This window comes from Haliaeetus leucocephalus, unplaced genomic scaffold (genome assembly GCF_000737465.1).
Source record: "Haliaeetus leucocephalus isolate CR32 unplaced genomic scaffold, Haliaeetus_leucocephalus-4.0 Scaffold858, whole genome shotgun sequence".
In the NCBI taxonomy this organism is placed as follows: Eukaryota; Metazoa; Chordata; class Aves; order Accipitriformes; family Accipitridae; genus Haliaeetus; species Haliaeetus leucocephalus.
The window spans coordinates 103,717-128,632 of NW_010973294.1; the positions used below are offsets into that span (position 1 = coordinate 103,717).

Here is a 24,916-nt window from a genome sequence, read left to right on the forward strand (position 1 = left end):
TTTCAACCTGAATTTTATTTTTTAGCTGGAGCTCTTTCTACACCTGTGGCTAGAGCCATGAGCTCAGGTGGTTGGTTAATGCACTAGCTCTGTACAGGTCTGGCAGCAAATAGCTGCTATGGGATGACCCCAAAAGAGCTTCCCCTGGAAAACAGGTTATGTGCAACAGCTTATACTTTCTCTTCCCTGCAAATAGGACCATGAGGGCTTGTGCAGTCCCCAACTGCTATAAACCTATCCAGGGACCCAAGACAGCTGGGGGATAAAAAGGTGTCCATGAGCATCTCTTAGCACAGCTGAGATGAGCAACATACTTTTGGCAACTTGCACCCACAGTACTTGTACCTTTTTTCTTATCTACACCACTTCTATGCTAGTTAACACATACTCTGACATTAATCATTTTACTCTGCTGCTATCTACTGGTTATTTCAATTTCGCTGGACTACCTATCCACAGAGGCCCCCACAGCATGATTTACTCATTTGTCATGCACTCACTCACTTGTTGGCCACAGGGTGATACAAGTAGGTTTTGCTCTCTTACCCTTGCAAGCTCATTTGAAACAAACAAAAAAACTCTGCACAAAAATGTGCTGCTACTTAAAATGTCTCATACCAGGTGACCTCTGCAGCAGATTTAAGTTTTCATTTTCTGTCAGTAGGAAGCAGAATGCACTCAGGTTTTGTTTGGGCTAAAAGTTTGCTAAAATTAAGTTTTAAAAGAAGGACTTCAACATGAGAAAATCAGTATCAAACTAAACATTGTAGTGCAAGTTATAGTTAGAGCTCAAATGACTGTTATTATCTTAAGGGTCTATCACTATCATTATTAACATGTACACAATTTTTAAGGTGGTCAGTTATGCACAAAGAATGTTGTATATATAACTTAGTGTTAATAAACTAAAACCACCATGTAAGTCTTAGTAGAAAGCCAGGTTTTAATACAAAATTAATACCTGAGTATAATGGTCAAATTTATTCCCCTTGATAAATCACATACAAACATGTTTAGTGCCTTAATTCTACATTTCACATTAAGTTTTTCCTGTGTTATAAGAGACCACTCTGTACTAGTGCTATTTGCAACATAAAATATTTCAGACAAAACAGCTGAAGTCTTGCACGTAGTGATCTTAATACATTAGGATTTTTCAATTAAAGTCTTCATTTTTCCTGTAGACTTCAGCATGTGCGGTCCAAACTGAGAAGGAAACGAGAAACACATTCAGATTGCTTTCAGCAGAAACCTAGTTGAACTATTATCCATAAAAGTTGTAAGTGAAATTAGAACTTGGGCAGAAATAATTTCCTTTATCAACCTGCTTCTCTGCATGTGGATTTTACCCCCTTCACAGCCACAAAGTAAAGGGAAACTGGTGTCAGCAATCAGCTGAAATCGCTTAGATGAGGCAGCTAACCATCTGCTGGAGCAGCTCTGACTAAAGATAGGTCACTGCCACAGCAAAAGAAGATAGATGCAGTTATCTTTAGAAGTTGACAACCAATAGCTCTAGTGGCAGTTTAACAGTATTTCTGTTCTTACTCTATCCTGCATTTTTGTGCAAGTCCTTTTAAAAACTGTATCATACAAGGATATCATACGAGGACTGATCTTGCAAAGATGTCACATATTGATAAGGAACTGATGACAGATGTTTATTAGCGCATTATGGATCAACATTCTATCACTTAACAAATTACAACCTGCAATTTTCTTTGTTTTTGAGGACTTGATCCTTAATCTCAAATGATGGATTGTAAATTTCAAAATTGGAGAGTCATGAAAAACTCATGTGTGAATAAAACATTGCCAGCTCATGTTCTTTTCCTTAAAGCCCCAGAGATGCTGGGAAAAAAGTGATTGATTCTTGGGGAATATCTAGCCTTTCAGTTATGAAGAACAGCCTGAACATTACAGGAATATACCTTAAAGGCCTAAACCAGAAGGCAAGTAAGTCAACATTAATAAGCTGAAGTACTCAGAAGTCCTGAGATTTGTGGCTTGCGAATCTTATTTTCCTCAGAACTTCATTCAGAGTGCAGCCAGCTTTTAGAGTTTTATGTGCAAAGTTAAAAATAACTCTTTACTCTTCCTCTCCAGTTATATAGCACAAGGCTTCAAGGATTGCTTATTAACAAAACTGATCTATACTAGCCTGTTTTATAAGTAAGTGTGTATTGCTAGAAACTTGCATCTTAAACATTCACCACTTTAAAAACCCCTTACTTTGATTTGAAATCAATCTGAAATAAACTAGAAGCCATTAACTTGCACCATGATGTGGATTTTAAATATAATTTCATTTTAGCATTCTCACACTATAAAGAAACTGCTTTTATTTGCTCAGCATTTCCAATTATTAGAAGAAACTGTCTATACCGAGATCCCACAGGCATTCTGAACAATTTGCTTTCTGCATTCCTAGGAATGGCTAACATCTTTCAGGATCTTGCTTCAAAATTTCACTTACGCTATCTGAATGGTTAAGGTTGGTAATAACAGGCAAACTCAGTTCAGATTTGATTCTGGTATGAGCCCTTAGGAATCAAGTTTCCAGAATATCACATGCGTGTGGCAACAGAACATATTTTTTGTTTTCTTTTTTTTTTTTATGCTGTAACAGGGCTTTTTAGTCCTAGGGCCAAAAGAGTACACACAATCTTAAGACCTGATACTAAAAACATATGATTTGCCACAACTCCTGGCATATCAGCAGTACTTCATTGGGTTTTGTGAACAGGGATGCTAACTCGTAGGTATTTGCATATGTTGGCAGAAGAACATACGTTGGCTTTCACAACAACTATAATTTAGTCCAAGCATGTGTTCAGAATCACAATACTCACCAGCACTACCTCAGTCTTTGTCTTTGTTTCAGTCTTTGGAATAACTTTTTCTGTTTCACTTTGGCTATCATTTCGGTATCGATACGCAAATTTCTTTCTGAGCGCTTCTGCTATTAATGCTGCAGGATCTGTAGGGTCAGCCACTTTAGATTTTGTACCTTCTGATGATCTAGAAAAGAAAATGAGAAGCATTAACATAGTCCAAAACAAAGCTTTAGATGTTGTCAATGCTTTTGTGTTGTTTGCCAGATGTTACATCAGCATCTCTCTCACCTTGAAATAGTTCCGAGTCATAAAACCAAATCATTAATGCAAATGTTAATACACTGATATTTATTTACATTTACTACCTTTTCACTGAGCGTAGTTTCACGCTGTTCATGTCTTTGAGGATTTCTAGCATGTTTGGTATTTCAGACTTCTTTGGCCCATTTTCTGTCAGATTCTGTCCAGAGTTCATTTTTTTGGTTTTCCTTTCTTTAATGAGTTCAATTGCAGACATACTCTGTTGTAGACCTGGGGGAGGGAGTGGTGGTGGAGGAGGAGGTGGCGGTGGTGGAGGTGCAACAGGGATAGCAGCTGAAGCAGCTGGACTTGACCCAACTACAAATAAAACATGCATTACACATCAGTTTACTTGTAAATCCCCCTTATATCTCTCAGATGCTCCAGTAAGAATACAACTGTAATAACTTCAATTGCCTCCTCTCTGCCTTCTTTAGATTATCACATAATTTATTCATTCCTGAACCACCTAAGGAAACTCAACTGAAAAGCCACATAAAAATCCTTCTCCAAGAGTAAGAAGCTTTCGTTGAATTTCTAGTTCAAGTTCTATGTACATTCATGTTTTTACTGCAATGGGATGGACATCACGATGTCTTTTAGTTATGTTCTGCTCCTAATGTTACCAGTATTTCACTTTCTTCCAAGAGGCAGGTACTGAGCTGGAAGTCACATAAAATCTGCCATGTGAGCAGTGTTTCTTCCTACTTACCATCACAAATAAGAAATTACAAGATGTTTAAATGTAAATTTCAGAGCTCAAATAGTGCTTAAATTGAAGCTTATTCCAGCTCTGAGGTTAAGGATTTTTAGGCCAGCTAATCAGATAGAGATTCTCACAGTAATCTTGAAATCAAGTTCCCTGTACTCTTCAGGTAAAAATTGATGTTATAGTATCAGTAATAACTTGACAAATAAATGAAGAAACCTCTGCTCAAATGCATCTTTAAAGAAATCGGCAAAACCAGATCAAACCAGAGTTTTGAGGCTTGGAGTATAAAGTGTGTAAAGATACATATATAGATAATACAGAGGAGTCTTATTCTGTGTACATGTAGGCATACACGCGGTGTCATTACTATATTCTACCAGAAGAGGGAGGTAGAGATGATAAAATCAACTCAAAATTTAATTTTCCTAATAAATAGAGGTAAAGGGAAAATGATGAAAAAGTTATTAGTTATTTCACAAAACTGCACAATAAGTACAATTCCAGAGTGAAACCACATGATCCAACCTTAGAACTATTTCATAGTTTTGAATATGAACAATTAAGGAAAAATAAAGTAACTGCTGTCAGTTCACAGACAAAAACTAAAGAGCATCTGAAGAAGCAGAATATGATTTTATACATAAACATAGGCAATACTGTACTTGCTAAGTGACCTTAGAAAAGGGTGAAAACCAAATGGCTGTCAGCTGCAGTCAACAAGGGCCATCTCCCACTAATCTTTGGAGATGGTAGACTTAGAACTGGAAGGCAGTCAGAGGTAAGGGAAAGAGGAGAAAGGAACTCAGGAAAAAAAAGAATTATTCTGTTTACTACCAGCAACAGTGCACTACTTTTGGTTCCATCTGGACAATGTGTCTGATCCCAGAAAACAATCTCCTTTCCTGTTATTTCAAAAACTTGAGATGTATATTACATATTCCAAAAGTGTACCTAGCATCTTGTATGATTACCTTATGATATCAGAGAGCCTATTTCATTACTGGATGGGAAGACTTAGGTGTTAGTAATTAAATTACATTCTTTTAGTTTGGTTTAAGCCATCATGTTTATCATGAGATTTGCTCTGAAAGCTGTTTAATACTTCTTTACTCATCCACAGATTCAGAATTCTGGCAGACTCACACAAACATGAAGACTCTCAGAATACTAGAAAACACAGAAAATCTAGCAGATCTGTCTTCAAGGCCTATTCTGTATCCCTTGGTTAGTATGCTACATCCATCTACCAAACTAACCAAAACAATATGGAGAAGTGTTCTGTGTGCAGCATCTCACCAAAATGAATTAGCAAATTATTGATTATAAAAGGGACAAATTCATTAACTGATTTCTGCTAATAGTACAGCAAGTTTAATACCTGCTGTCAGGTGCTGTTGTTCTTGCAAGATTACAATTTTGGCTATTTGTGCTCTTAAAGTGGCTAGTTCATTTTCTAGAGCACTGATCTTCTGCAGAGCTTCCTCATTTGTGGACACTGTGCTCCTGGACACCGATTCTTCTTCCAATGGGTTTTGTAAGGATATCTGTCTGCATGGGGACTTTCCAGAATGATGTAGTTCACCTGAAAGAGGCTGGGCTGTTTTTGACCAAACTTCTGACCTGTAACAAAAATATCACAAGATTCCTTTTTAAAGGCTTTGTAATAGATAAAAACTAAAGCAACGTTACATACAAATAAGGAATACAAGTTGAAGGCCTGACTTCAAAATTGTCTTTACACAAATCACTTCCACCCAGACATTATATAGCTTAAAATGAGAGCTTCACATTCTTTATGTTTGCATCACTATCTGTATTTCTTCTCTTCCCCTAGCTAGCTTTTAGTGGAATCCTTGATTTCAGGAGAAAAAAGGAATACATCCCCCCTGACCCCCAGTCTACTTCTCTGCCTCATACCTATTGTATTTTTTGTTGGAATTAAGATTAAAACCTTTTTTTACCCAAATGCTACCATTTTTCCCCCATGGGCTGCAAATAGTCACTTGTAGTTGATTCCTTTGAAGAAGAAAGAAGAGTTTCTTAGTTCCACAGCATATTTTTGTACTTTTTGGACTTCTGAAGGGACAGTCCTCCATTTTAGCAGTGTTGGGAGTATGGAGTATGTGGAACAGCTCAGTGATGCAGAGGCATCTTATAAGTAAATGGGATCGGGTCTTTTATCTAGTTTCTAACACAATAAATAAATAAAACTACAGAGAAAAAAACATACAGTTTTTAAAACTGTAGAATCCATGTGCTTCCTTCCTTTTTCCCATAAGAGCAAGAAAATGCAACTCTGTTGCCTTCCTTTATTACTCACCAGAGCTCAGGCTGTGTTAAATACTGAGGCATTACTGAGCATCTGCAGTCAAATAAGCACTTAAAGGTTATATTCATTGAAGAGAGCAACGTTTTTAAACAGTTTATCTCAAGTATCTGACCACCTGATCTAGTTGAAGATGTCCCTGCTCACTGCAGGGGGGTTGGACTAGATGACCTTTAACGGTCCCTTTCAACCCAAACTATTCTATGATTCTGTAAGTAGAATTGATAAGGATTAATGACAACAGATTATTGTAAACATTATAACTGCAAAATATGACCACATACTTAACTCCTCAGTCCTCCTTAACTTCAATCCCAAAACCTCTCAGGCAGGTCTGGATGCCATTATTTATTCAAACATGAGAGTAAAAACAGTGGCTAGTGATAGGACTTTTCAAAATGTGTAGAATGGCTCCAGACTAATACAGCTTAAGACCCCCACCGCCCTGGATGCATGGGTTAAGGTACTGTGGGTGCGCATCACGTTAGATCTGCAGTTGTGCTAGACTTAAAGCGAGAGCCAAGACTTAAGGCTAGAACAAGCCCTGTGCTCTGACCACTTCAATCTGTGATTACATACACATTTGAGTCTTCCACAAGGCTGACAGAAAACATCAGTACAATTTGCAGAAATTTGATCAAGCAGAATTGAGTATTATCAAGGATGTTAAAATTTAGGTGGTGTTAACTAGATTGGAATAGAGAGCAACTAAAGCTGAGAAGAGAACAGGATGCTTCCTATAGCAGCCATCTCCCTGCTCACCCTAAATAAGTAAGGTGGAAGGAGCCAGTGGTCACTTTACTCTTTAAAACCTGCCTTCTAGAAAATCTTTAAAGCAGAATAGCTAAACAACAAAGGGTATTTTCTGCTCAGAGCAGTAATGGTGTTTTAAGGAAATGTCTTGATTGGAATCTAACACTGTGGAAAAAAATTATGCATGAATTGTCACTACTGCTTTGACTAGGGGTAGGGGAAAAATGGTTTGTCATTTAGTTGCTTCCTCTATAAAACTGCATTCACAGAAAAAAACTATATCTGTAAGACTGTTTACTGAATTATACAGTGAATATATATTTAACAGTAACACCTATGTGATCTTGTCGAAACAGAGAATTTCAAATGCCTGGAAAACACCTAATGCATACAAGCTTCACTACATAATACTGTGTACAGACATAATAAACGGTGCACATTGAAATACTCGTATTTGCTAACTAATTCACTTACCATGCTTCATTATAAGCTGTTTGCCTTAAGGTCACTATATATCTGCAGGATTATTTTAGTCCCATCCCACATCCATCTGTCCCCCTTCCCCCCTTCACATGCAGACATCTCAGCAAATATGCAAGTCCTACATCTTTCATAATAGGTTCTTTGAAGCACCAAAGAGCTATTCTCCCTGTTGTCTCCATTAAACATAATAGCTTTACAGTTCAATCCTTAAACAAAATGTTTCTGTGCAAACAAAAGTAGTATTGGCCAGTTAACTTCCTTTGCATCAAAGAGACTTTACAAATAGTGTTTCCCAAACCAGCATTGATTTCTGTGACTCCCCTCTGAGTCTGTGAAATTAATGTAGCAGTGCCAGAATGTTTGTTATGCAAAGCTTCACTGTGGCAAGTCATGTTGGAGGGCAGCTAGGTCATTACTAACCTATTTCATGCTTTCAAATTAAGAACAGTATCCTCCAGTAATCTCTGAAGCCAACAATCTGTGCCCTTCTCTGGAAGGTTAGTTTGTTTAGAAGAAAAACTTCCTCTGCGCTACAGAACTGTACCTTTTTTCTGGCTAGTCTGAGCAGCAATTTGGGTAGGCTGGAATACAGAACTTCATCACTTCAGCCAACCTGTTTCATGCAGTTACAGTGCTATGTAGTACTCCTGGTCCAACCCAACAGTACCTATCCCATCATTCTGGACACAGGTACTCACATGCTTCCTTGCCAGTTTTCGTTACAAAGATTAAAGATGAAATATAAACCATAATTTTTTAATTGCCTTTAGCAGACTGCAGAACCTTAACCAGGAAGGTGAAAAACGTGTCAATTATTGGATTGTCAGGATGACCATTGCTACTAATTAGGAAGCTGTACTGTACACCACCCCACATTAATGAAAATCTCGGGAGAAATGGAGAATCAGCGTTAGCAATTGTACCATACCACAGCACGCATTTTTGCAGGGACAAGGTTGCCTGAAGCTGTCACATGCAATTTTTTGCAATAAATAAGTAGACAAAAACCAGTCTTCCTTGTGTAAAGTCAATCCGCTATATCTTCTCAAGCCAGTCTTTCATTCATAATCCTGGTAGTCTAACCTCTACTACTTCTTTTCCAGACCCTACCTTTTCTATCATTCTTCCTTCTCTCTTCTCCCAGCATTCAAGTGCTCTCCATTAATTGCAATGCACAGTAGATTCTCATTGGAGAGAAGCTAGGTTTCTTCCTCTCAGTTCAGAAGTTCAAAGAGAAGATTTGCAGAGCATACCTGAGCCTTGTAGAGATTTCACCTTCTTCTTGAGCAACCCATCCCACGTCTGCAAAGGACGCCACTGCATCTTCTCTAAGTTGATTAGGATGGTTTCCTTCTGTGGCATGAGAAGTAAGCTAAATTTTAAAGACAAGATTGAAGGTTTTAGAGTCACTATTCCCAGCCCAAGTCACACTTATTTTACCCAATGCTTTTAGTGAGGCTACATGTAACTATTAACACATACGTGCATGAAACACATCTGTAGACTTAGCACACTTATTTCTGTCCTGGGCTTAGCCCAGAACCATTTCACTGACTTCAAACTATTCAATCCAGTCTGCTGAACACTTTACTGAGGTTCACTGCTAACTACACATACTATCACATGACACTACTTAACACTACAAATCCAATGCAAATTGTTACCTTAAAGACAAACAAACATTCTCAAGTAGTTTGCTATACTAAATAATATGTTTTTAAATTATATTCATGACCAGTAGTTAAAAAAGACATTAATGCTACTAGTACTTCTAAAGCCTTTTGCTCTGATTTAGTTTTATTTTGAAAGTGAAATTCCATTGAAGTATGTTTCCCTTCCCCTCCAACTTCCAGAATTTCTGTAAAGGTGTGTACATTACACTGTGAGGCGTGGGAAGCAAAAAGCCATTTCTACTAGGTCAGTAATCACAAAGACTCTGAGTGAGAGGTAGGGTGCAATCATAACAGAATACACTATTTGCTAACAATCTTATTTACAGCATGCCAAACAAATTGACCATTTTCCAGCACAGTTCTGCCATTAGCTTTATAGCTGTTTGAAGCCAAAGATGAGCAAGGCTACAGAGACTGGAACCTTTCTTAGATTTACAGTTAAGTGACCTGAATGGAGATCTGAAAAATTGTTTGGACCATCAATACATGCCCCATAGCCACAACTATACAAAATGGTTTCAAATCTACTTGGAAATACTAGCTGCTTCCCTGGGTTAGACAAGGGCATGTGTACTCAGTCACTGGACTACTGAGCAGCCTGGGCTCAGTATCTTAGCAGATAAAAGCTACTGAAACATTTTTCAGTAATTTCTGCTCAGTCTGTCACCTTGAGTTACTTATCTCCAATGCAACTATGCCACCTCTTTTGCTTGTATTACATACAATCCACAGGCCAAATTTGCACATGACTCATTGCAGCTGTTTAAGTGCTGCCTGCTGCTGGTTGTGGCCAAGACACTAGTAATACCGACAAAGATGGTGGTAGTCTGTAACAGTCTGTGAAGACAGCTTGGATCCAGCCTGTTAGCACTTAAGTCAATTTTCAAGGCAACTCACCTCTGTGAGAGGAAACTATTATGTAGCAAAAACTATGAAACATTAGCAATAACCTGAATTTGTAGCAAACCTATCACAGTAGGACTGCAGTCTGGATGAGGTGAAACCATTTCTGAAGAACATCCACAGATATTTTAGTTATAGCCTTTGACACAGAAGTCCCAGGAAGATGGAAGTTGTGGGTTTCGGGTTCTTTTTTCCCCAGGAGTTGTTACAAACAGCTTTGGAAATCGAGATTAGTCATCTTCACCTCGCACTCTCGCAACTTGTATGTGAGCCTTTATCACAGCTCCCAGGAGTGTGTATTGGCACCATCAGATCATTTGGAAACAACAGGGTTTTTTCCAGGTAGCATCAGCACAGATGGTAATATGTTTATCACATTAACAGTTGTGCCTAATACCATCACAGTCTGCCTCTCTTTAAAACAGTCTAGAGAATACTATATTGCATGTTAGGATTTTCATTGTTTGAGGTTTCCTTGGCTTTTTTCTTTTTTAAAATAAAAAGAAATTTTCATGACCACAGCATCTGTATTGATGTTAATGGCAATTTAAAAAATCTATAATACCTTAGCCACTTCTTGCAGGTGATACAGATTTTCCTGATGGTAATGGCCACATGAGGAACTATTACCGTGAAGAGACTGAAGCCACATTTAAATAAAGACACTACACGTACTTGCATCAAAAATAATTTTATAAATCAACAGTAAGGAATGCATTTACCACTGCCAGGTTTCCTGCATTGTGAGATAAATAACTTCTAATCCAACATTTAGTAGCAAGCCTTCTGTTATATTGTGATGCAAGTTTCTTCTTTCTTTTTTATTTGTATTTATATGTAAACAGAATCTGCTTGTTACCCCATATACAGATGTTTCTTTTCTCTACCCCTAAAAACAACAAGGCCTTCCACAGCAAAGGATTTCAAATTTCAGTTAATGCAAGATTTTTACTTTAATTTAAAGGTTAAAAGCCAACACCCATCTCTTAAAACCTTTGCCTGTCTGTAGAATGATGCTTAAACAACTCTGTGACTACCCTATTCCTCCAGCTAATCTCAGCTGAAGAAAACTTGGACAAATGCTCTGCCAGCACCTGAAATGGAGAACAGAGAGCTGCAATCCAATTCTACTGGATGGCAGGAACTGAATGAAACAGTGAAAGTAGCCTGCTTTTCTTTCTCTGGAAACTACATAGCTGCTTTCCCTGCTTCTTCACAGGCTTCTTTGCCTGTTTTAGCTTGTATGTATGCTGGACACACACAGGGCACACCTATGGGTTTCGGACCCATTACTCTATTAATTTCTGAAGAAAAGACTAAACACGCTGTATTGTTTTGGCTGATGTCATAGAATCATAGAGTATCTCGAGTTGGAAGGGACCCATAAAGGATCATTGGGTCCAACTCCCAAAGAGTCAGCCTTGCCAGTGTTCCCACCCGGTTTCAAACCATGGACTTTTCACATGTTAGGCAAACATGATAACCACTACACTACGGGAACACTGCTACAAAATCTGTCAAAGCAGGTTCCCTACTCTCTGTTTGCTCCAGAAGCTGAAAGCACAACAAGTATTTTTGTACATTTAAGGACAGAATAAAAACTCTAATTTCAAATTACTAATAGTTAGAGATTAAACATTTGGAAATACTTCTTCAAGTAAGACAAACTTGCTATGATTTTTCAAATTAGTCCAGTAAATTTTGATGTTTGCTACATGCACACCGATTCCTTAGGAGACTTCTATTGAGTTATCAGGTTTCCATCAGACAAACAGGAGAAGCATGGGACTAGAACAGAGATGGTGTAGCTGAAGGATACTATCTTGAGAAACAGTATTGTAGGTTTGGTTGAATCTACCTAGGCAATATTGATAAGTTTAACTTTATTTTCTCCTAAAGACTACAGATAAACCTAAAAAATATGCCATACAAAAGAACTATATGAACCATTTTCATTTGTTCATGCCATATAGAGTATATAAGGTAAGCTCTGCCACCGCTTACTGAATACATAAGCAGCATTTAGCAATTAATTTAAATGTTCACTATGGCAAGATCCATACAGATACTACAACAGTCAGTAGACCTCAAAAATCAAAATGTTAGGCTACTACTCTTTTTTTCAGACTACCTGAACAAAAACATGCTAGAAGAGAAGAAAGAATGAACATAACAGAGATATTCTTTCAGTATCTCTTATCCATTTATCATAAGGAAAATGGAGACCTGTGGAAAGTTTGTTGCTCTTAGATGAAGTTAGAAACACTGATGATATACATGCACCCTCAGATGAGGCAAGTAAGGTTTGCTTTGGTTTTTAAATAAAGTGACTTACAGCAAGGTTCAGTGCATGGTCCTTTCATAATATAGCTAAAGCTGGCAAGAAAGAAAGAGGAAGAGACAGCTATAGGAAAGCATCACTTGCAACAGCATAAAAACAATCGAGACCAGTATTGAACTTCACTATAGAATCTTAATGCTGAGGTAAAGACATAAAAAACAGATGTTAGCATCATACTTTTACATGTTCAGCAGTTTATATATTAAAATAGTTTAAAGCCTGCATAAACCATATAAATTTTAATGTGTTTCAAGGCTCAAATTTTGAAATTCGTATTTTTAATTCAACCAACTCTGACAATTGTACTTCTGTTTTTAGGATCCTTTCCTTTCATCTAATAGAAGATGAATGTTTATAATTAGTGTGCACAAAATCTACACAAAGCTGACTGTCTAAGAGGAAAAAGGGCAAATATTTTATTTATTCTAACACAAAATTCAGAAGAAGACATATATGTATTTTTATTTTAACACTAAAAATATTCAGGAACAGATTCCCCAGATGTATCTTACAGCTCTTAGCAAGAACTTAAACCAGAATTCTTTTATGTACCATATTAAGAGAAGACAGTATTTGGCTAACTATTTGCAAATGAGCATCATCTTCCCTTGTACGGCCTTTACAGTGCAGAAAATCAGACGCATTATAGGAGGACTTCCTTTCAGATCTGAGGCACACAGAGCCTTATTGCTGGCATAACTACTATGAATTATATATCCAAAAGTTTAAATCCAGCATGTCATTTTCTTGTCCTCACCTGCACAAATCCCCACCCCCGCAAAGCCACTAGTAGTGGGAGATGGTTGCCCCCCTAGTTTCTCAATGTAATTATTTAAGAGAGGCAAAATGTTAGCATGGCTTTCGCTATCACACCAAAAAGGCTTCTGTGGTAATCTGAACTATCTGATTTTGCTACTATAATTTCAAGTCTAAATGTTGTTCATATATTTCATATAGGCTAAAGAAATTAATTTAAACAGTGAAAAATTTAGCTGTGTGGAAATTACATTGTCTTAGTGTGGATGACGATTCCCACCATTCATCTTTATGTTTCCCACCCCTGCTCAGCCCAAGAAACATTCCCTTCTCAGCTTGAGTTTCAGACACTAAATTTCTCCAATTCTATACCCACCGCCTATCCCTAACACACACAGAGTTGAAGAGATTATGTGTAACAGCTTCCATTTTTCCATCTGTTCCTGAAGGACTTGTTATAAAAAGCAAGGGTTTTCTCCTCCTTAAGCTTTTACCCTCACTCTTTACCCTCCTACTATACACAGTTGAAGTTAAAAGCAAACAAGTCAGAAAGCTACACAGAATTGATATTCCCCTTTCACCTATACAGTGCTAGCCTTGTATTTAAACAAATAAACCCCAGTGTACTCATGTTATCTTGTTACTAATTTTTTACTTTCTGATAAAGTTGTTTATTTGCCCAAATATTTTTAAGTAACACTGTTCATCTTTAAATACATCTTAAGCCTAGCTTATAAATACTATTTATAGAAACAAGTTTCAAGCATTTTTCTCTTTTATGAATGTGGTTTTTTTGAAGAATAACTTTTTAATACTGTATTGTCTCATTTTAGAAGTTTAAATTTCCTTAGGAAAAAAATTTGTTTAAGTTTCATTATGTATGTTACAGCAACATGGATTCAGGTTTTAGGCAGTGCAGAAGCTGAAGAATCCACATTTGAAAAAAATCTAAACTGGAAGTGGAAAGAACTGAAGCAAGCTAATTCTCCTATGTGCCCAGTTTACCATATTCTGCTTTTACAAACCCTCTAGTCATTTATTTAAATGAACTGCATATTTACTTAACACCTTTTGATGCAGGAGCAAAATCCCTTTATCAGTGTAGTGAAATACATTTTCTAAACTGTTGAGAACACCTACCTGAAACTGAACTCTTGGACACTGTATAAGAGAGAGGTTAGTACCAATTTTTCTTACAATACTTCGAGATGAACCATAAGGCTTGCTTGACCAAAGCACCTAGATGGGAAGGAAAAATAAGCCAGCTGTTAGGTTAACTGATTTTTATACCATATTGGAATAGTTTTCCCTTAGCTTTCCATACTCTGCTTGTACTAAACGTATTTAAGGTTATTCCTTTTATGCTAGAATAGAATATAATACATGTACACTGAAATTTTTAGCAGTGAAATCCTTACATTCTATACCCAAATTGGCACAAAATCTGTTTTTGTCATTACAATATAGCTATGGGTATTTAAGTTCAAGACAGCCTTTGCATTAAGTTTAAATTCAAATCAGATAACAGAAAGACTCAAGAGTTGGAAGCATCTTCAAAAGCATAATTTGTCCATTTTCAAGACAATAAAGAATCTGCATTGGGTCAGACATCTCTTTTTAAGGGGTTTCAAGAAAAGCCACTCAATCATGAAAAAATCCGTAAAGTCATGTAATTCTGCATTTCCCTAAATATCTTTTTTCTTTTTTAATTAAGAGCTCTTCTAACACAGGAATAGTGTCTTAATAAAATTAACTGTCAGCTAGCATAAGCATGAAAATGTAACTGTGAAATTAAAAAGCAAAGAAAAGGAAGAAAATAAATATATAAGAATGAAACTTTGTCCCAAAAACAAACAAACAAACAAAAAACCCTCTCTCTCTCTCTCCTTCCATTCACCTAGAGAAAATTGCCCACAGCACCTCAACACACCTGGCTTCATCAGAACTGTTTCTACTGCAATTCAGATTTCTTCTACATTATTTCCACAGGGATTGAATTTGCTTTCTTTTGTGGTGCGAATGTTTGCTCTACCATTTACCATAGTTGTATGAAATAAAATCCCAGGAGAACATTACAAAATGAGCCAGAACAGAAGCAAAAAAAAACCCCAAACCCAGAGAGAAGCAGGAAAGATTTCAGCACGGGGAAAGGCAACAAAAACAATGCAAAGAAGAAAAAGAGTAACGGGAAGACTCTTAACACAGAGTACGTTGTTAGTAAACAATTAGAACACCGTATAGTAATTTAAAAAAACTTGGCCAGTGTTTATTTATGGCTGTAGATATGAATTTACTACTCAGAGGTTAGTTTTTAAAGGCTTCAAGCAAACTCAACATCGTGTTAGAAGGTTGCCCAACAAAGAAATGTTAGATAAAATCCAGGCTATTAATATTGAAACAACCCTCATCTGGCATGGCAATATTGCCCATGTGATTAGTGTAGTGCAGCTGTGGGAGTTTCACAACACACAGCTGGATAACCTTTTTGTACACTAAGCAAAGATCACTACTCTTAGATTTTGAAGGTTCTATTAAAAAGAAAAATTTATGCTCCATGGTATTTATCCCCAGATTATGTTGTCTCAGAAACCTAACAGAAACATTTTGCCTATTTCTAAATAAGTATCTTTCTTTCCTCTGGCTTTATTGGAATGTATAAATTCTGACAAAATAAATGTGCGCTGCACATATGCTATGCTAGATCCTCACATCAGAGCTGCAACTTTGCCATTAATCCACTCAGACCTACTTTTTCCATTCTATGAAACATACATTGTCTTGCTTAATATGCCACTAAGTTTGAACATAATTTTTTTCAATGCAGAGTATTCTATTGATTCTGCATTCTGGATGCCTCAAAGACAGACCTCACATTTGTGACTACTGTTTGTCTATACGTCTGAGCAAATAGCAGGTAGATCAGTAGCCTTCAAGAAAAAGTCACTGACAAACAGCACTGCAGTAATGCAGCCTCACTATCCACAACAGATTCTGATGTTAGAAGCAGAACTATTGGCGATAGCCTCAAAGCAATGTTGCATTGGAAAAAATGATACTAGTCAAGGGAAGGCTTAATTAATTACAGAAGTACTTCCACAACAGCAAAAGAACCTAGGCTAGATGCTGTCTTACCAACCTAAGTGCAGTGCATTTTAAACAAGTGGCAAAACTTGTTTATAAATTGCTCAGACCACAAACAAGATGTTGACTAGCACCTAGATCCTCAAAAATATCTGGTGCCCAAATGCCCTTGGGGTTGTTCAACAACAGTGGTTTGGTGCACCAAAACTTTTAATGACTAAGTTTTGGTAATTTGAGATATGCCAGGACAATGTTTTCAAAAAACTGCATGCAAGCTTTGCCACAAGGTGTGCAAATAAAGTCATCGCACTGCTCAGCTGAGCTAAGAAGTCTCAGCACTGCTCTACCCAAGTTCACACAACTTCTTGACTTGAAGCACTGGCAGAGCAAGTCTACAAAATACTTCTGAGTCATACCATCTCATTGCATCAGTATTTTGCTGTTGTCCAGAACAGCTGACATTTGGAAATGTAACTGCATTATCACAAGCTTGATATAAGTAGAGAATGGGGGAAAACAGATTAAAAACTTGTTCTGCCCCCCCTAATTAGGGTGAAAGATGTTGCTGACAATGATGACAGCAACACCCATGGTAGTCCAGCATATTCTCATACTTTGAATTTTTGAAGTTACGTTGCAAGAAATCTCAGATCAAAGTTCAAATAAAATCCTAAAATACAGACTCTTATTGGTAATTTTAATTTACCATGTATAAACATTTTGCTCTCCATAGATTCCCAAGACGGATAAAAGGTTCTACCACAATAATCAAGAGTAAGAACCACCCTTCTAAGTACTGCACATAGCTGTTAAGGATTTCCCCATTGTTAAAACATTAAAATATTTTGACAACTTACAGGGATTGCTATATTGAGGTCAATAGTTGCACTCAAACCAGCTTCCTAAAGGTTCCAGTGACAAAGCAGTTGATGTGTAGCAGATCTCTCTCTCTCTCTCTGCTAAGCATTCAAATAAAACTCTAAATACACACTTTCCTCCAAGAGGAGAGCTATGCATGCACATTCCTCTGTTTCCCCAGTAAAGAACGCAGCCACGTTGCTCTCATGTACTGTAACAGTTTCAGGAGAGGTAAATATAGCACAATTATTATCATCTCAGTTTCATGGGGCTTTTCATAACTCCAAGGTAAGAGCAAAGAAAGAAGATTATTTAAGAATTAACATTAGTGTTAAGAATCAGTTGAAAATTTTCCTTCAGCTTCAAAACACACATAGAAGTCCAGCATGAAAAGCAGTGTTTAAATAGAAAACAGTTTGTTATTAGAGTTAGAAGGAACTGCATGGTATTTTTAACACATACAGTACTCAATACTTCAGTGTCCAAGTTTTTCAGCAATACAGAATCATGCAAGTATTGAGTATACTTAGTGTTCTGCTGGAATAGATAAGCACTAACTAAAATATATGAAGTGCTTTCTACACCAGATTTTCTGAAAACATGAAGCAAGTTTGAAACACTTACTGATTCCATGTTTAATCCAACTTGTTCAAAAGCCATCCTAATTAAGCGCTTAAGCCAGCAAATCATCTGGAACGGAAAAAGCCTTTCCAAACTTGGATTTAAGCCTTCCAAACCTACAGGGCTGCAGAGGTTCCATAGTACTTCTGAAATGAGAAATGTAAGAATTTTACATGCAAGTTGTGGAACATATACAGAAGTAAACTGCTACATGTATTCCTAAAAAAACAAGCTTTAGAAACAGTTACTGAAAACAAGACATGTTAGGTGACAACAGTTCTTAGTACTGCAAAGCACAGGCATTCAGAAGGCATTTACTTAATACAGGTGACAAAGATTTTTTAGTAGTGTCATTTTTAAGAAATCAAAGCTGTTGCAAAGTTAATGACTAAAAAGCTGGGGAAATGATTGTTCACTTGAGCTTGGACAGATGATGGTGTTCAACAACTCTAAGTGAGCACCAAACCTTATGGAATGCCTGCAGCTGGGAACTAGCACTAAGATTAAAGGGCCATATTCCTATCTAAAACTCATTTCTATGCAGGAACAAACTAGAGAAAGCTGATCACCTCTCTTCATTTACATTCCCTGACAGCTTTGTTGTTCCCTCCTTTTTCCCACAACTGAAGAGAGAAAGGAAACATGGAAAAATGACTAATGCAAGAAAATGACAGGAAATAGCATAGATGTGAGACCTGAAAAAATTCAAGTGACTTATAAAGTTGGACAGATTTCAAATTCCGTCTATTTATATGTGCTACTATTCACTTAAATCAAGATGTTTTTATTGCTCCTCTAGTGAAAATAGTGTAGTTTTTCTTTAACTGTGTTCTACACCAGTCATAACTTGGACGCCACTGAGAACTGTATGCCACCAAAACCAAAAAAGAAGCCATAGATTTAGCTTTTCATTTGTTTTGTGTATCAGGCTAGAAACAACACTCTGTTGAACCACCCTGAGCAACGTATTTGTAATACGAACAACAGTGTTGCTGAAGCCTATATATATATATATATACACACACACACACACAGAGTGATGACTAAAACAACACAGCAGCAAGGAACTGCTACTCGGGAAGTTTGAAAGTCAAGAGATGGAAAAGCTATGCTGTTTGTAAGTGCCCACAAGCGTTACAGTTAAACCATCACTCTTTCCATTACAAATGTTTTTTTTCAACAGTTTACAGTTCCTTAGTAATAACGTGCTTCTTGTGGAAACTTGGCAGGAACAGTGCAACTCTACAGTTATCTTTTTTTAGACAGGCTTAAAAAAACCCAATAAACCAAAAAACAACTGATATTAGTTTCTCATCACCACAGAAAGTAAAAAACATTTCCTAATAGGATTTTCTTTTGTTTCTGAATAAATGAGTAATAAACTACTAATCTATCAGCTAAAGGAGGACTAATGAAAATGTAAGATAAAAAGTTATTAAAAAAAAGAAAGTGAACCAACCACCATGAGATTAGAATGGAAACTGCAATCATTATAGGAAAAACTACAGGGAAGAATAATGGGCTACTTACCAAACAGCCATGAATATAAGCTACAGTTGTACATAATAAATAAGTCATGAACTTCTTTATGGAAAGCTGGAAAAGTCTATTAGGGAAGCATTACCATCTACTTGATCTATTCTTCCTTTGGGCATCTGTTATTCTTCCCTTAGACAAGCTACCGTATGGACTGTATGGATCTTTGATCACATTGCACCTGCTGTGTTTTTTAAAATAGGAAGAATAAAAGTCTTTCTACATGCCCCATATTAGATTTGGCATCATATCTGGCACTGCAGACATGCAGTGACATAAAAGAGACAGGAATGCTCCTTTAAAAGGGAAAACCTGTTCCGAAAGTGTGATACATGCGATGCACTCTGCCTCATTCCAAAGTTCAGACTTGCTGAACATGTAGCGTGGAAATCAAAGAGAAGAAAAATGGAAGCCATGTCAGGACAATTCAAACATAAGAGAAAAAAAGGTAGAGACTGTATTGCTGAGCAAGGACAGGGCTGGCTGGAAAAGGCAAGCAATAGGACTTTAAAGGGATGACTGTATCCTGATACATTGCTCTTTCAATAGATAGCCAGGTCATTAGTTTAAAAATCCCCAGATGCAATCAGAGTCATGCTTTGTTTGAGGAAGTGAAAAAAAAAAAAAAGGTATTATTTTGTTTCTGATCTACTGGGAGGACTGAGTCTTTAATAAGAGATACAATTTGGACAATAGTGAAAAGAGGGTGTTAGAACTACCTCTGAGGAAATCAGAGCAGGTCTAGAGAGTTTCCATGAACTCAAGAAACTGAGAGGCAAAGAGATAAAGGAATGACACAAAAACTGACGAGACAACCAACCAAATAAAGGCACAAAAGCAGATGCAGAAAAAAAGTAGCATAATATTAGGATGACAGAATAGTATAAATATGATGTAGTAAGTTAAAAAAGGCTAAGGTACAAAATGGGTTCCAGCTTACAGGCATAAAAAAAATCCTACACATATATTAGGAGTAAGCAGGAGACAAGAGATACAGCCACGATATAACAGGAAAGCAAGCAATGAGTGATACAGCTGGTCAGTGTATTCTATGTTTTCACTTGAAGATGGTGGAAAAGACAGAGGCAGATGTTAGAACAGGTTATAGACAACTCTGAAAAGTTATAAGAATCCAGGGCAACAGTGTCTAATGAAACTCACCTTCAACAGCTCAGAAATTAGCCAAAGCAATTTCTGAAATATTAGTAATTACTTTTAGAAACTTGTTCAATGAGATCCAAAAGACCCAGGATAAAAGCAGGAGCGTTATGACACAAAGCATCAGGAATAGTCCAAAATACTTATCCTGCCCTAAAACATTTAGGTGGCCTTTTATAATTCCAGGTTCCAAGACTTCAATGACCAAACACTAAAGAGCTTTCATTCAACAAAACAACTACTTCAGTAAAATGATTATTTATAGTTCACATTACAAATCATTGTTTCTTCTGTAGCCTAACTACTTAAAAGTACCTAAGACTGGGGTCATCAACTCCTTGCTCTTGCCTATGATCTGTTCTCTGCTTTTGCAGAAGAAAGTGACCGAAGTCAATCTGTAAGAGTGCAGAGTACCAACCAATTCCTGGATTAGTTTCCTTAGTTCCTGGCACCAAGGAAAACCACCATGTTTTAACAACCTCCAGCTAATTTGTTATCTAAAAGGAGATCTAAAAAGAAAAAGCTTCCCCAGACAAACTTGATACTCATTTCTTCCAGAGTCTATTGCACTATACCTTTCTTCATAAATCTCAGTTATTTCACGATTATCCTATGTGCCAAGAACAGAAAGAGTTCATTCCAAAAGAAACTGCTGAACAGCAAGAATGAAACCATTAGCAAATTTTTCTCTCATGCTCTGTACACATGCCAATTTCAGAAGCAGGAGTTGTATGTTTATTGCTTTTAGTAAGCTAGAATAACACCTCTTTTAAAATATTGATGCTTGTTTTATTTATCCTTTATTTTCTTTATGCTACCTAAACTAAAAATAGTAGTAGTTTAATCCCTCTAAAATTTCCACAGCTGAATTACTACAATAAAACACCCTGAGTGATAGTAATACGGCTATAAAACATGGTCCTTCTCCTGTGCTTAAGCAAAACCATTACAACAATAAGCAGTAATCATAGGCAAGATTACCAAAGGAGGTTAGAAGAGTAGTAACATGAAGAATTACATTTCACTGCATAAAGCATGTGGGGGTTGGAATTTCATGGGTTCTTCATTTATAAAACTCTACTTACACAGAAATTAGCAATGCTGAAAAACTTACTTTCTGATATGGAACCATGCAGGAATTCCTTGGTTCAGAAATTAGGAGGTCTACACTTCTGAGTGCCAGGATTCTCACTTTAGCCTCCTTGAACTCTCTTTTGCCCCTGCTTTTCTCAACCACTTTTGCAGGTTTCATTCAAAACTGTCATATCAAATATCAGCCTACAAAGCTGAAAGATAATACCACTTATAAATTACAAAATGTTCATTAAATAAATGTAAAGGCTCTGGAGGCTGCACACATAAGGCATACCACTCAGTAAATATGAAATGGAGCCCTTTGCCAGGCTTGCTAATGAGTCCTACACATGAAAGATGAAAAGAAAGAAAAATCAGATGCAACTGCTTTCAATTTGAAATTCTTCTCTGTGTATTTTCCAATGTTGTATTTGTTCAAGTCCCTTCCAAATTATGAGTTCTCGCTCTTAAAAAGAAATATGATATTCATATTTTTCTCACTCAAGGAAGTTTCTCTCATTCATGTAAGATCCCCACAAAAATAAAAGAGAATGACTTAATGGGCTTGATGCAGCAAATCAGCCTTAACAAAGAATTAACAAACACATGAAATCTGAAAAATGAAAGGACTAGTCTGTAAATTGAAAGGGTACGGATAACATAAAGAAATACAAAACTTTCAAAGCAGCACGGTTTCAAAGGAATACCAACCACATCAAAAATCATGTGCAAAAAGAGCGGGCCCCTCCTTATTTTAGCAGGCAACTAGGGCACGCATATCTTCAGAGTCTTTAAGACTGACACATGATCCAAGCTCATGTCATGAAATTATATCCATAAGGAAACTATATTAAAGAAATAATAAAGAAAGATAAAGCCAACAAAAAACTATCAGAGGAACAGCAAGCCAAACAGGCAGGAAGAATCTTCTGATAAAGGACTAGACCCTCTCCCAAATCAAAACAGACCAGTTATAAGTAATGTAAGTATTTGGCAGAGAACACACAGCCAAATACAGAGGTCTATTTTTCGGCCTGGAAGCCACAAATAATGAAGCGCCTCACTACTTTCAGAAAGACCTGTTTGGAAAGATACATAGAAAGAGATAAAAGTCAGTGAATACTACAGAGACAATCAAAGGCTTATCTAAGCTAGTATCAGCATGAAATCTAAAGCAAGAATTGAAAATAATACATACTTGCAATAGAAGTTGCTAATGCTTTCTTAAAAGTATAGCCCAATCACACATACCTCAAAGTGCAAAACCATATTCATCACGTCTTACCTATATTACCACTATCTTGCCAACTAAGGATGGAGAACAAAAAAAATCCATGTTTCAACACTAGTTTAATCAAAAGCCTTTGCTCAGCTGAGATTATACCTACACGGTGCAATATGATACCATGGAGAGGTAAGTGAAATCCTTCAACATCTCTAAACCATATGGTATTACGCTATACAGACATAACCATACACCTACACTTTCCTGCCAGACATACAGACCTCCCTAGTCATTGCTGTGAATGCCAGTCCTTCTGCTACATCTTTGAGAAACAAAAGCATGCAAATTTTATTAACAAAAGGGAGTATCTGTCTGAAAAAGCATTTAAAATGTTCAATCCTCCCCCCCCCAGCAAATCTTCCTTTGTAACAATGTTGAGTTTCTACACACAGCAATCATATTTCAGCTAGTGACCTCTGTTAAGAAACTTATTTTGATTCAGCAACAGTTAACTGGAAGTTTTAGAGCTGATGTGCAGAAAACTCAACTCCTTTCTCTTTTCTTTATCTCCTGGGTAAAAAGCAGTAGGTATCAGAACACAGAATTATTTCCTTTTCATTTAGTCTTTGCAAGCCTTGTCTTCACAAGAGCTACAGAGGACTACGGCTGTCTGAGGACAGAACATAAATATTAATGAAGTCTTGCTGATGCCATCAGAGAGAGATCAACGCCCTACGGTTGATGTCAGCATTCAAACTTTACTCACGCTCAGTATTTGGCAATTCGACAGCTTGTTAAACAAAATAAAAACCAGCACCTAGCAAGTTACTTATTTACGACAATTGCAGAAGAATGTAAGCACAGCAGCAGCATCACTAAAGGCATACAAAGTAAGCATCATAAGTTTGCAGAAAAGGGAAATTAAGCACCAGACCCCTTGAGGCTCGGCTCCTTTTCCCTCTATATGCTACCTCTGTATTTTAAAGCCGCCTTAAAAAACTGCCCTCCAGCTTCTCCAGGTTATCTTTTATCTACATGATTTCCCGTGACCTGTCACTCCCATCACAGCAACGTACGAGGGTTTCACTTTCGGTCAGCTTGCCTGCAGAAACGACAGCTTCGACCCCAACACCCCGAGCCGTTTCCACGCTGCTCTGCTCCTCTGGCAAGGCGGCACAAGCACGGCACCTCCGCAAGCCCGCTGCCTGCCCGGCACCTGCCCTGCCCAGGACGGGCCCTCGGCGGCGCCGCCGCCGCGCTCACGGCGGGAAGCGGCGGCTCCATCCCGCCGCCCTGCCCGGGGACAGCGGCCATGAGCGGGGCCGCCCTGAGCGGCCCGCACCCACTTCCAGCCGAGCAGCTGCACCCCCACCTCCCCTCGGCGCCGACCGGGGAGCTCCGGAGGGCAGACCCCGCAGAAGGAAGGAAGGAAGGAAGGAAGGAAGGAAGGAAGGAAGGAAGGAAGGAAGGGCAGACCCTCAACAACCCCCCCCCCGCGGGGCTCCCGCTCTGAGAGGGGCCCCGGCTGAGCCGGAGGAGCGCGGCGAGCGCTGCCCGTCGGCAGCGGCCCGCAGCACACGGGGAGAGGCGTGCTAAGCGCAGCAACCTCCGGGCCCGGGTCGCGCTCCTGCTCGCACACCGCTCCCAAGCCGGGATGAGGCGCGACGAGAGGGGCTGCCCAGGAGGAAGGGGAGGCCCACGGGCCGCCCGGGGGAAGGGGCCGCCACCGCCGCCCTCGCCTCACCCGCCGTCCGCCACGGCCGCGCTCCCTCACCCGCTTCTTCCACCGCGGCTCGCCACCCCCGCTGCCTCCTCCCCGCCCCGGCAGCCAATCCGCGGCCGCCTCGGCGCCAGCCCGACCAATAGTCGCCGCGCCCGCGGGAGGCGGGACCTCGGGTGCCCTCCGCCAGCCTGCCGGCGCGGCGACCTTACCCGGCAGCCCCTGGGCGCGGAGGAGACGGGTGAAACCGCCCCGCCCCTCTCGCTCACCGTGACCGCTGGGCCACGTGACCGGCCGCCTCCAATAAGACGGGGCGGGGGGAGCTACCTTCGGTTGGTTGGCGGTGGTAGGAGCGGCGCGGTCGGCCCCGGCCGCGCCTCCGGGGCCCCTCGGCGCGGCTCCCGCTGGGCGCTGGGGAACGGCAGCGGCCCTACCCGGTCATTACCGACCCGGCAGTGGTGTGCCTGCCTGGAGCAGGCTTGCCGGGAGCGCGGGAAGTGCCAGTGTCGGGAGCGCTCGGGGCCTGGCCGGGGGGGGTGGCGGGGAGGCCTCCTAGCCT

The 24,916-nt window shown here is 38.8% G+C and overlaps 1 protein-coding gene across 5 annotated transcripts; it reads right to left on the reverse strand.

Moving 5' to 3' along the window:
* Positions 1–746: 746 nt before the first annotated feature.
* MTFR1 (mitochondrial fission regulator 1) lies at positions 747–24,447 on the reverse strand. 5 transcript variants are annotated; one of them, XM_010582884.1, is made up of 9 exons: positions 23,714–23,900; positions 21,453–21,624; positions 17,648–17,790; positions 14,225–14,323; positions 8,665–8,783; positions 5,228–5,469; positions 3,203–3,455; positions 2,853–3,021; positions 747–1,206 (listed from the first exon to the last, which is right to left on the reverse strand). In XM_010582884.1, the coding sequence occupies exons 3-9, from the start codon at positions 17,711–17,713 to the stop codon at positions 1,147–1,149; spliced, it is 1,008 nt and encodes a 335-aa protein (XP_010581186.1). In that variant the 5' UTR covers positions 17,714–17,790; positions 21,453–21,624; positions 23,714–23,900; the 3' UTR covers positions 747–1,146. The 5 variants fall into 5 exon arrangements, with proteins under 5 accessions (XP_010581186.1, XP_010581184.1, XP_010581187.1 ...); XM_010582882.1 differs by lacking the exons at positions 21,453–21,624; positions 23,714–23,900 and adding an exon at positions 24,382–24,447; XM_010582885.1 differs by lacking the exons at positions 21,453–21,624; positions 23,714–23,900 and adding an exon at positions 24,412–24,437.
* Positions 24,448–24,916: the final 469 nt, after the last annotated feature.